Source organism: Entelurus aequoreus, linkage group LG17 (genome assembly GCF_033978785.1).
Source record: "Entelurus aequoreus isolate RoL-2023_Sb linkage group LG17, RoL_Eaeq_v1.1, whole genome shotgun sequence".
Classification (NCBI taxonomy): Eukaryota; Metazoa; Chordata; class Actinopteri; order Syngnathiformes; family Syngnathidae; genus Entelurus; species Entelurus aequoreus.
Window position 1 is genome coordinate 32881422 of NC_084747.1, and position 13449 is coordinate 32894870.

General features: G+C 40.5%; 1 protein-coding gene across 6 annotated transcripts in view; it reads left to right on the forward strand.

Annotated features, from left to right (window-relative positions):
* msh3 (mutS homolog 3 (E. coli)) overlaps nucleotides 1–12976 on the forward strand; it is a 96762-nt gene extending 83786 nt beyond the window's left edge. For 2 of the 6 annotated variants that reach the window (XM_062025491.1, XM_062025493.1), the window contains exons 22-24: nucleotides 3237–3378; nucleotides 6728–6896; nucleotides 12766–12976. In XM_062025491.1, coding sequence (XP_061881475.1) covers nucleotides 3237–3378; nucleotides 6728–6896; nucleotides 12766–12847 — 393 coding nt within the window. In that variant the 3' untranslated portion in view covers nucleotides 12848–12976. Of the gene's footprint in view, nucleotides 1–3236; nucleotides 3379–6727; nucleotides 6898–12765 lie in introns of those variants that run through there. The other 4 variants (XM_062025492.1, XR_009821706.1, XM_062025495.1 and 1 more) reach the window with 4 other exon arrangements.
* The last annotated feature ends 473 nt before the right edge of the window (nucleotides 12977–13449 follow it).

The window sequence follows — 13449 nt, forward strand, 5'->3', positions numbered from 1 at the left end:
AGTAAGCTCAACATCTCTACCAAAATGTCAGGGATGATGTCATCTGTTGTTGACGAACAGCATCCTGACATGGGTATTCGGGAGTTACAGATGTTTCACAGCTGATTGGGGAGCAGTGACGATGGCGTCCTCTGTTTACCGGTTTGGCCTTTAGTTCTTGGGGAGACAGGCTTTGATATATAGGAGAACAAGCCTTTCAAAACACTTCATAACCTGCAGACATCAGTGCCACTGGTCTGTAATCCATCCATCCATCCATTTTCTACCGCTTATTCCCTTCGGGGTCGCAGGGGGCGCTGGAGCCTATCTCAGCTACAATCGGGCGGAAGGCGGGGTATACCCTGGACAAGTCGCCACCTCATCGCAGGGCCAACACAGATAGACAGTCATTTAAGCCTTTTATGGCTTGTGGACTGGGATGACAGTGGCTGCCTTAAGTCAGGGCCGGACTCAGTCCCCGAGTACCTTGCCCAGTATGCCAACCGGCCCCTGGTGTTCTTGGAGGACGAGCAGCTGAGGACTATTGCGTAGGAGGGGCATGTAGGGTGTGGCTGGCCTGGGTGACTTGAAATGGGCAAGGAAGTGATTGAGTTCCTCCGCTAGTGAGTCTTTTAAATGATAAATGATAAATGGGTTATACTTGTATAGCGCTTTTCTACCTTCAAGGTACTCAAAGCGCTTTGACAGTATTTCCACATTCACCTATTCACACACACATTCACACACTGATGGCGGGAGCTGCCATGCAAGGCGCTAACCAGCAGCCATCAGGAGCAAGGGTGAAGTGTCTTGCCCAAGGACACAACGGACGTGACTAGGATGGTAGAAGGTGGGGATTGAACCCCAGTAACCAGCAACCCTCCAATTGCTGGCACAACCACTCTACCAACTTCGCCACGCCGTCCCTTTTGTGTTGTTTGCTGCTGATGAGTTACTTTTGTAGCTTGTCAGGTGTTGGATGTCTTGCCACACCTGCCGTGAGTCTTTCTGGTCCAGGTGTGCCTCCACTTTCCTCGTAAACCCCACTTTAGCAGCCTTAATGCCTATTCTGAGGTCAGATCAAGCCCTGCTGTAATGCTCTCTGTCCCCAGAGTGGAAGGCAAAGTTTCAGGGCCTCAAAAGTGCCTCTGAGGTCACATTCATACACTAAGGTCAATTTAGTGTTGCCAATAGCTGGGTTGCAATCACGTGACCTAGAGGCACATCCTGGCACTTATGGGCTTCAGGCAATGGTCTACAGCAGTGGTTCTCAAATGGGGGTACGCGTACCCCTGGGGGTACTTGAAGGTATGCCAAGGGGTAAATGAGATTTTTGAAAAATATTCTAAAAATAGCAACAATTCAAAAATCCTTTATAAATATATTTATTGAATAATACTTCAACAAAATACATGTTTAGAATTAAGTTCATGAATCCAGATGGATCTCTATTACAATCCCCAAAGAGGGCACTTTAAGTTGATGATTACTTCTATGTGTAGAAATCTTTATTTATAATTGAATCACTAGTTTATTTTTCAACAAGTTTTTAGTTATTTTTATATCTTTTTTTCCAAATAGTTCAAGAAAGACCACTACAAATGAGCAATATTTTGCACTGTTATACAATTTAATAAATCAGAAACTGATGACATAGTGCTGTATTTTACTTTTTTTTCTCTTTTTTTCAACCAAAAATGCTTTGCTCTGATTAGGGGGTACATCACTGAAAAAAGGTTGAGAACCACTGGTCTAGAGCCCCGTTAGGGTACTGTCTGCACCTGAATCAGTGCAGATTTGGGCGTGTTTTGAATGGTTTAGAGGCAAACATAAAAGCAATCATGAAAAAAATATTTAAAATGGTATAGAGTAGATTTTTACACTCTGAAGAAAAATATATTTTTTAAAGATTTAAACCATTTATCATCATCAAGAGGTTACTGTTCCCTATGATCTCTCTTCATTTGACACTCACGGTATTTAGAGAAGAAAAGATTGAAGGCACATGTCTTTACATCTAGAGGGGTCCACACATTAATCCGTAAAAGACAAAATTTGTATTATTTGTGCATCGCTAAGTATCGTACTTGATTGACATAAGTGCCGTGCTGCTGTGATTGGGACGATAATGAGAAAAAGGATATGTTTGTTTGCAGTTGATTTCCTGCTACAAATATTTCTCTCATCTACAATTCATGTTTGCGGTTGTTTTTATGGTGTGAAGTTCATATTTTGTCCCATTATTTATGTATTGGACAAACAATTAAAATATTTATGACGAGGACTTAACATGACGTTAGTTCATTTGCACAACCAGGTCGTCAGAGTTATTTTTAGGCATAGAAACTACAAAAGACCACAATGCGATCTTTTGTCCTTTCTTTTTGTTAAATTCTGCTCTCAAACACTACTAATATAGTAGAGAATAAACTCAATTGCATCACATAAATGTTCTCAAACAAATCAAATGTTCAAACAAACATTTTACAAAGTGATCGCCGCAGACACAAGCGGTCCGATTGTACTCCAAAAGATGATGAAAGTGATTTGTTTTAAGAGCCATTTCCTTCGACACACTTTCGTTTTTTTCCTGACTTTATTACCTTTTTGAACCACTTCTTTCGGGACTATATGAAAGCTTTTTCCTATCTCTCTATTTGAACAATTGGAACACCCAAGAACAGAACAGCAATACGGCATTTTCTGCTCAAACTCTACACTCACTCTCACTTGTATTGATGCTATGCTCAAGCTGCTTGACCATGGTGTGAATTAAGCCGTGAACAAGAAAAACGAATACAACGTCATATGAAACCCAGCTATCAGCCTATCCCCAGGTACATGTTTTTAGAGGTGGGAGGAAGTCGGAGTACCCAGAGAGAGAACCCTTGCAGTCACAGTGAATTGTAAATAGTATGCCCATTTTTCTGCATAATCATATTTATGTATGTTTGTATTTTCTTTCGGACCCCAGGAAGAATAAACAAACAAACAAACACAGCTAAAAAAACAAAACAACCTTTGGGTTTAGAGGCTTGCAAAGCATGTTAGTAGGTGGGGAGGGGGCGACTTGCTTACATGGCAGCTGTTGGTTCAATACCACTAACTTTAATCTCTTACTTTGTTTTCATACTTCTACTACCATACTCTATCCTTACTACATGTTGCAGACGTGATTGTTACTATCTCCTAATGTATGTTTTCTTTAACATAATGCATCACTAAGCACTTTTATCTCTGTCCTTTCACTACTACAGGTGAAGTCTCTCACCCTGTTTGTGACCCATTACCCTCCCCTGTGTGAGCTGGAGAGGATGTATCCACAATGTGTGGCCAACTACCACATGTCCTTCCTACTCAATGAACCTAATGAGGCCACTGACAAGGATGGTATGTACTGTATGTTTAATCCATATATTGTATGCACATGAGGATGTTTTATGCCCTTATTATGTCCAGCCTATTCAACTGCTGCCCCCTGCCAATTCAGTTCAAAACATACAAGCGACTTTGTACTGAAGATTACTAAAACTGCAGAGCACTATAGTCAGATATTTGCCCAGGTAACTAAAAACTATGCAGCGCTCCTGTCATAACCTCCTTAGAACCAACATCCTCTGTCTTCTGTCCACTACACTTCTGTCTGCTGCATAGAGAATCTTTGACTAGGGTTTCTTGCAGTAGGTCGTAAAAAACTGCAGAGCGATCTTCTCATTGAGAGAATCTTTGACTGGGATTCTTGCAGTAGGTGCTTAAGACAGCAGTAGAATCTGCACATCTTTGATTTGGATTTTTGCAGTAGGTCCAAAAACCGTCAAAGGGGAACTGCACTTTCGTTTGGAATTTTGCCCATCATTCACAATTCTAATGTGAAACAAGCACACATATTTTTTTAAATGCATTTTAACTTGTAAATAAACGCGAACAAAAGTCAGCTAAGAATGGAAGTAATGGGGTTCAATCAATGCCGCATGCTAAGCTCTCTAAAACATCCAAAAACCTCCACCAATGATTTATATACACACTGTAAGAATAGAATATGTGTAATGTGGTAACAGGCACATTCCTAATGAAATAATAATAATAATAAATATATATATATATATATATATAATAATAAAATGTAATGTGCATTACACGGCGTGGCGAAGTTGGTAGAGTGGCCGTGCCAGTAATCGGAGGGTTGCTGGTTACTGGGGTTCAATCCCCACCTTCTATCATCCTAGTCACGTCCGTTGTGTCCTTGGGCAAGACACTTCACCCTTGCTCCTGATGGGTGCAGGTAGCGCCTTGCATGGCAGTTCCCTCCATCAGTGTGTGAATGTGTGTGTGAATGGGTGAATGTGGAAATACTGTCAAAACGCTTTGAGTACCTTGAAGGTAGAAAAGCGCTATACAAGTATAACCGATTTATCATTTATTTATTTATCATTAATTTTACAGACGCATCACAATGTTTGCTATTTCCTTCAACAACAACTATCACTAATCATGGCAGCTTAATGAGAGCCAAAAACAACTAGTTTGGGACAAATAATGATCCAGAACGTTATTTTTTTTTTGCCAGAATATACGTAGGATGAGCTACATGTTTTAAAAGCTGAGTGATAAACCGATCCAACAAGTAACACTATTCCCAGTTAAAAGGGAACTGCATTTTTTGGGGGAATTTTGCCTATCGTTCACGATCATTATGAGAGACAAGAAAATGTGAATTTCTTGCTGTATAGTTTGTAAAAATCGGCTTGTTCTTGGTGGCTGGCAATGCAGCTAATAAGAGCAATCCATTCTGCCTCTAAATCACTTTAAAAATGCATCTATAAACTGCCAACAATACTTCATTTACGTTCCGTAACCTGTGTAATAACCAAGCTTTAGCAACATGGTTTTTGTTAGAGCGAACACTGAGAAACTGTTTATCTACCGTAGTAACATAACGCCTTGCGACGGCATACTACCTACCGCATTAGCTGTAAGCTAACTACGGCAAGAGGTAAGCTAGCTTTTGAGTTTGTAATTCACTACACAATGCGCAAGGACACCAATCTGTACTGACTGAAAAACATAAACAATCATATTACAGTATCTGTAAAATCTTAGCCCACATTTCATATCTTGTTTTTACACAGCTAGCTCAACAGTGTATGTAGTTGTAATAACACGCATGATGCATACATGAAAATATTGATCATGTATAATGATCAATTATATAGTGACTTACTCAAGGGACAGTTGTCTGTTTGGTCAAGCTGGCCGAGGAAGTTTTTTCAAGTTGATTTTGGGTAAACACGCCCTTTATGTCGGCATATCTTGGCCCCAAGTTCCACATTTGCACCGGAAAATCACACCAACCTTACTTTCTGGGCTTCCGTCTGCTCCAACGTTTCACACTTGGTTCGTGCTCGCTTCTATAACCAGCAGTTCATCCTCTGTATATTCAGCTTCAATAAGACAAGGTTGTGAATCATTGAATTTGTTCATCGTCTTTGTTGTCTGTTACTCAGTCTGCCATGATTATAACACACTCGCGTTTGTTTCCAAAAATAGCGATAGAAATGAATTAAAATGCTCTGAGGAAAGAAATTCCGGTAATGCATAAAATGACCAAAATACGGTAAATATTGAACATATTACATGTTGTCATTATTGTTTCTGTTACTACAATATATATATACTTGCAGTGTGTATATAAAATGTTGATGGAGGGTTTTGAAGTTGTTTTAGAGGGCTTTGAAGGCTAGCCTAGTGGTTAGAGTGACCGCCCTGAGATCGGTAGGTTGTGAGTTCAAACCCTGGCCGAGTCATACCAAAGACTATAAAAATGGGACCCATTACCTCCCTGCTTGGCACTCAGCATCAAGGGTTGGAATTGGGGGTTAAATCACCAAAAATGATTCCCGGGCACGGCCACCGCTGCTGCCCACTGCTCCCCTCACCTCCCAGGGGGTGAACAAGGGGATGGGTCAAATGCAGAGAACAAATTTCCCCACACCTAGTGTGTGTGTGACAATCATTGGTACTTTAACTTAACTTAACTTAACTACAACGGTGATTCCCATTAGCAGCATTTTGCAAGTGTTTATTGTCTTTAAAATCCTAAAAAAAAAGATGTGTTTTTGTCTGTCATGTTCATTGTGAACAATAGGCAAAATTCCGAAAAAAAGTGCCAAAAAAAGATATACAAACAAAATAAAACAATCACTTACTGTACAATGTCTGCTCTGACTGGAATGCCAAATGATGGGATGTTTATATAGTTTAGATAAAGAAGTAATCATAATCCACACGCAGGTTAAAAAAAAAAGGGTGGACCAAAGCAATCGTCTTTTCGTGTCTTTCTCGTCTAATTTGAATGTCAAAATTGACCAACTGCTCAGTTTTTAGGCCACAACCTTCTACTATACAAATGAGAGCCATTATTTATAACCCAGAATTAATTTACCAACTCAGATGCAGTGCAGCAGCTCTCTTAACCGCGTAGGCTAGTTATCTCTCTGTAAGGATTTTTGACTAACATACAGTAAACATATGCATTCTGATTTAGTGCAGGACTTAATTTTTTGGCTATAATAGCCGTTTGGTTTGTGAAGGTATGACACAGGCTGGCAATGTTACAGAATGTACACAATACGAATAATAGTGAAAGGAAAAATCTGATCCCCACAATCCTTGGCTTTCTGAATACAATTTAGTTGGCTCGAACTGGTAATGCTATATTTAATGACTGGAGACGTGTCTTGGTTGGCAGATGAAGAGATTCGACCACAGTTCATCACCTTCCTCTACCAGTTAAGCGAAGGAGCTGCAGCGAGGAGCTATGGCCTTAATGTCGCCCGCTTGGCTGACATCCCAATATCAATAATACACACTGCGGCCCTTAAAGCCCGAGAGCTGGAGGACACAGTCAACAAGCGAAGGTCAGCATACACTCAGTCACTTTTCCTTAACTCTTTTAAGTCAAATATGTTTTTTAAATGAACAAAAATCATAATACCAAAAATGTTAACATTTGTCATTGAAATGAGTGGGATCACCTTCCAGGATTAGCCTGTTCTGTGCTGCTTTGTAATTGGTCTTAGTTAAAGGTCAAATCATTAAGGCATCTATTTGAAGATATTCAGTATTCATTAAAAATTATGTCTCTGAAGGGGAGCGCTTCACATGGTGGGCTTCAATGACGATAGAAGAATATAATTTTCCAAATTTTTGCTTGCCAGTGAAGCCGTCCTTCATTGTGATCTACATCTCACACTCACCTTTCACAAAACACAGTCCTCTTACTAAGTGATTCTGACATCTGCATGTCGTGAGGGTGAATTCACAGCAGCTCCAGTGGCGCTAAATGGAGTGTTTATGTAAGGTTTAACACTCAAATGAACCTGATTTCATCCCTGAGCTTACAATTCTGAAGCCGAAATTGCACATAATATTCAGAGAAAGCTTTAAAAATGATTTGAATAATGTCCGAGTTATTACACAAAGCCTGTATAAATGAAGGACTTCTATTTTGTAGCCTCGTGTAAAATTTAATGTTTCCTATTATGCAAAATTGACTTTTTAAATGGTGTTCTATGTGTCCCTCGAGCCTGTTTATGAGCACCAAACATGAGAAAAATCTATTATCTTCCAAAATTCCATTTTTGAGATAAGTTTGGTGCTTTCATGAGGTCATGATGGACATGATGTCTCTTCTGTCCTGACCCTAGCTAGAGCAGCCCGCTCTGTTTATAATCAATGTTTATCAATCAATGTTTATTTATATAGCCCTAAATCACAAGTGTCTCAAAGGGCTGCGCAAGCCACAACGACATCCTCGGTTCAGAGCCCACATAAGGGCAAGGAAAAACTCACAACCCAGAGGGATGTCAATATGAATCACTGTGAGAAACCTTGGAGAGGACCGCAGATGTGGGTGACCCCACCCCCTAGGGGAGACAGGATGCAATGGACGTCGAGTGGGTCTAGCATAATATTGTGAAAGTCCAGTCCATAGTGGATCTAACATAATAGTGAGAGTCCAGTCCACAAGGGAGAGGGGGGCAGAAAAGAAAAACGGCACATCAACTGGTCTAAAAAGGGGGTCTATTTAAAGGCTAGAGTATACAAATGAGTTTTAAGATGGGACATAAATGCTTCTACTGAGGTAGCATCTCTAACTGTTACCGGGAGGGCGTTCCATAGTACTGGAGCCCGAATAGAAAACGCTCTATAGCCCGCAGACTTTTTTTGGGCTCTGGGAATCACTAATAAGCCGGAGTTCTTTGAACGCAGATTTTTTGCCGGGACATATGGTACAATACAATCGGATGCATACATGGATGAAGATAGGATGGAGCTAGACCGTGTAGTATTTTATATGTAAGTAGTAAAACCTTAAAATCACATCTTAAATGCACAGGAAGCCAGTGCAGTTGAGCCAGTATAGGCGTAATATGATCAAACTTTCTTGTTTTTGTTAAAAGTCGAGCAGCCGCATTTTGTACCAACTGTAATCTTTTAATGCTAGACATAGGGAGACCTGAAAATAATACGTTACAGTAATCGAGACGAGACGTAACGAACGCATGAATAATGATCTCAGCGTCGCTAGTGGACAAAATGGAACACATTTTAGTTTATAAGGCCCCCAATTTATGGAGAATGTTTTTTTAAACCCTTTCCCCCTCTCAAAAACTGGCTTGACCAAATATCTTAAAATGTCAGTGTAATGTTAGCATTGTAGCTCACATATGTTTGTGTCCTCCTGTCACACTCATTACTGTTACTATGTTGTTTGTCATATACTGTATGGCATCAATGGACAAGTGTGTAGTTACAGGCCACCGATCAGTATTGGCCAATTTTCTTGTAAAAGTACATTAACGCCACCGACTTTTATTGCCCATAACAAACGCCAATCTCCTCTGTCTGACACTGTATTTATTTTAAGTCCCCCAGCTGACCAGCGGCTAGCAGCCAATTGTGTGTCTCCGTACACAGTGTTGAGCCGCTGTCCGAATAAACTGCATTTCTTTGTATCTCAAACACCAATATGATACACCATTATCGTGTACCATTATCACTAGAGGACGAGGCGAAACATTTCGTATACGGAGAGGAAGCCAGTAGAGGGCTAAACTAATAATAATAATAATAGCTTTGATAACAATAATAATAGCTAAGATAATTACTGAGCTAGCTTAAAATGACACCATCAAATAAGTGTTTCTAAAGTCTAAGAAATGTAGATGGAAACACGTTACAGCATAAAGTAAGCAGTTATTAAAAGGACATTAATAAGTACAGTAGGAAAGGTATTCATATGGCCCCATTCCTGGGTGGACCCCCACGTGATGCAATGCAGTCTGCTGAAAATGATTGAAAGCGCCATTCTAAATAGAAACTGTCGCTGTGGTCAAAACTGGAATCACACATATCACATTTTAAGATATTCAACACTCTCCTGCCATCGGGCGTCTAAAGTGGATCGTGCACCCCCCCCAATTCGTGACGTTTCACGTGTCGAGTGAACCGCGGCGAATGGGGCCTTATGAATCCCCTTCCTACTGTGGATTAATAAGAGTCTAGAGCAGGGGTCCCCAAACTTTTTGATTCGGGGGTCGCATTGGGTTAAAAAAATTTGGCTGGGGGCCGAGCTGTGTGTATGTATGTATGTATGTATATATATATATATATATATATATATGTATATATATATATATATATATATATATATATATATATATATATATTAGAGATGCGCGGTTAGCGGGCACACCCGCGGAGTCCGCGGGTCAGGCGGATGAATGACGAAAAAAATAGATTTTAAATAGATTCGGGCGGGTGGCTGTTGAACCAATTCAGAAAAAAAAATACATAGTTAAATGTTGTTACCCATGTAAATGATCGAGGGCGAGTTCTTTGTTTCTTTAGGTGGGTTTATTGTAGGCAGTTTTCATGAACGTCCACCCAGTGCGGCAACATCACACAACAACAACAGTCACGTTTTTGTCCTACCGTAAAGCAGGTCGTCTGCCGTAAACAGCAATGCTGTGACAGTCTCAAACAGGGCAACACTGCCATCTAGTGTACATGCATATGTGACAACCCACATACGAAAAACGAGCAGCACTCTTTAAAACAGGCAATTATTCCTCAGGCGCTGCTGCAGCTGTCACGCCAAATTTCTTCCCCCCTACAAAAGCCTTCCTCCCCCATTTACTTCCGGGGCTGCGTCCAATAAAGTCACAAAGTTGCCGGGGGTCCTTAACCCGCACGCGACTGTCCTGTTTCGCGCCTGTACAAAAAAAAAAACAATCATCGATTTCTTCAGATTCCAGCAGCTGTCAAAGACGAAGTATCCTTCCAGCGACGGGCAGTCAAAGCCGAAGTGCTATCGATCGCTGTCAATGACGTAAGAGGAAACATGACCACGGAAGTAAATTGGGGGGGGTTTGTAGGGGGAAGAAATTGTGGTCGGGGGTGGGCGTGGTTGGGCCTGGGTCGTGGTTGGGGGCGTGGTATATTTAAGCTAGAATTCACCAACTCAAGTATTTCATATATATATATATATATATATATTTATTTATTTATTTATTTTATTATACATATACACTACCGTTCAAAAGTTTGGGGTCACCCAAACAATTTTGTGGAATAGCCTTCATTTCTAAGAACAAGAATAGACTGTCGAGTTTCAGATGAAAGTTCTCTTTTTCTGGCCATTTTGAGCGTTTAATTGACCCCACAAATGTGATGCTCCAGAAACTCAATCTGCTCAAAGGAATGTCAGTTTTGTAGCTTCTGTAACGAGCTAAACTGTTTTCAGATGTGTGAACATGATTGCACAAGGGTTTTCTAATCATCAATTAGCCTTCTGAGCCAATGAGCAAACACATTGTACCATTAGAACACCGGAGTGATAGTTGCTGGAAATGGGCCTCTATACACCTATGTAGATATTGCACCAAAAACCAGACATTTGCAGCTAGAATAGTCATTTACTACATTAGCAATGTATAGAGTGTATTTCTTTAAAGTTAAGACTAGTTTAAAGTTATCTTCATTGAAAAGTACAGTGCTTTTCCTTCAAAAATAAGGACATTTCAATGTGACCCCAAACTTTTGAACGGTAGTGTAAATAAAAGAAATACTTGAATTTCAGTGTTCTGGAGGCTTTCCAGTAGATGGTAGTATTGTCCTGTTTAAGAGTGTCACAACATTGCAGTTTACGGCAGACGAAAACGTGACTGCTGTTTTGTGTGTTGTGACCGCGCTGGGAGGACGTTAATGAAACTGCCTAACAATAAACCCACATAAGAAACCAAGAACTCGCCCTCGATCATTCTACAGTTATAACGTGATTGGGCAGGCACGCTGTTAATATTGTGGGAAAGCGGACGTGAAAACAGACTGTCGCCGCTGTCCCCACTCAGGTCCGCATTGAGCTGGAGGGGGCGTGGCCTCCAGCTCCGGCTGAATACCGGGAGTCTCCCGGTAAAACCGGGAGGGTTGGCAAGAATGCTCTAATGCGTGGCCAAGAGATATTATTGCGTGGCACGCATTGAATGTCTCTGCTGCATTGAATCAGTCTCATTTCTTTAACAGGAATGCCTTGTATCGTCTATATTAGATGTATAACAACGGGTGGGTGGCGGGTGGCGGGTGGCGGGTGGCGGGCGGTTGTGGTTTTGATAAAATGTTAGTTCGGGTGGATGGCGGGTGGATGACTACTTTTGTGATGCGGTTGCGGATGAAATAATTGCCTATCCGCGCATCTCTAATATATATATATATATATATATATATATATATATACATACTCTATATATATATATATATATATATATATATATATATATATGTATAACATCTTTATGTAACAAAGATGTTACATAAATATCGTAACATCTTTAGTTTGAGTGTATATGAAACAAGTGGAGACACCCACTCTATTGGAGACACACGCAAACAAACCTAGTGGAGCGTACTAAAAGCATTTTATTTGAGCATAAAGGTTAGATTTCTAGGTTGATTGGCTAGACTAAATTGGCCCTCGTGTGTGAACGTGAGTGTGAATGTTGTCTGTCTATCTGTGTTGGCCCTGTGATGAGGTGGCTACTTGTCCAGGCTGTACCCCGCCTTCCGCCTGAATGCAGCTGAGATAGGCTCCAGCAAATACCCCGTGACCCCGAAAGGGATAAGCGGTAGAAAAATGGATGGATGGGTTAGATTCCGGGCAACACTCCTCTAATATATTGTGTGACCCTGAGAGTTATTCAATATTGTTTTAAAAAAATCATATAATGACACTAAATTGTTGCCAAACATAAATGAAAGAAAATCTAATTTATTAATGGTTGATCAGCAAAATTGTTTAATTAAAAAAAAAAAAGCCAACATATGACCTTTCCCCCTCCCAAAACATGTTAATGTGTACATCCTGGCATCTAATGGCTGTGGAACAGACGGCCTGCTGGGAGTTCTGTCTAAGTAATCCTCACTATATGAACTGTACATCCAAAATACACACGAAGCCTTACACCCTCATCAGTGTAATCCTTCCTATATGAATTGTTTGTACTTTGTTGGAGTGAAGCCACAACTGAGTACGCAGGACACAAAGACGCATAGGTGTGTGTGTGTGTGTGTGTGTGTGTGTGTGTGTGTGTGTGTGTGTGTGTGTGTGTGTGTGTGTGTGTGTGTGTGTGTGTGTGTGTGTGTGTGTGTGTGTGTGTGTGTGTGTGTGTGTGTGTGTGCCCTGTATGTGAGTCTCAGCTTGATGACGTGTTGTTTTTGTTTTTTCAGGAAAAATAAGAAGTTACTGACAGAGCTTTGGAGCATCACAGATAAACCCTCTCTGACCGAGTGGCTGAAGTCTACTTCCTGACACCCTCGCAACTAAATACACAATCAGGACATAGATGTGCACACAAATCAGATGCCAAAGTGTGCATATTTTTTTAAGCATCTCAGGCTGTTTTAATGTGGTGCTATCCCCAAATAAACAATAGTGTAAACATGCACTAAGTGTCATTTTTGCTCGAATCCCTCAAATAATAACAGACACGTTTTTAGCGTTAGGGTAGGGGTGTCCAAACTTTCCCCACCCAAGGGCTGTATATACGAAAAATTAAAAGAATATATATTTATACACTACCGTTCAAAAGTTTGGGGTCACATTGAAATGTCCTTATTTTTGAAGGAAAAGCACTGTACTTTTCAATGAAGATAACTTTAAACTAGTCTTAACTTTAAAGAAATACACTCTATACATGGCTAATGTGGTAAATGACTATTCTAGCTGCAAATGTCTGGTTTTTGGTGCAATATCTACATAGGTGTATAGAGGCCCATTTCCAGCAACTATCACTCCAGTGTTCTAATGGTACAATGTGTTTGCTCATTGGCTCAGAAGGCTAATTGATGATTAGAAAACCCTTGTGCAATCATGTTCACACATCTGAAAACAGTTTAGCTCGTTACAGAAGC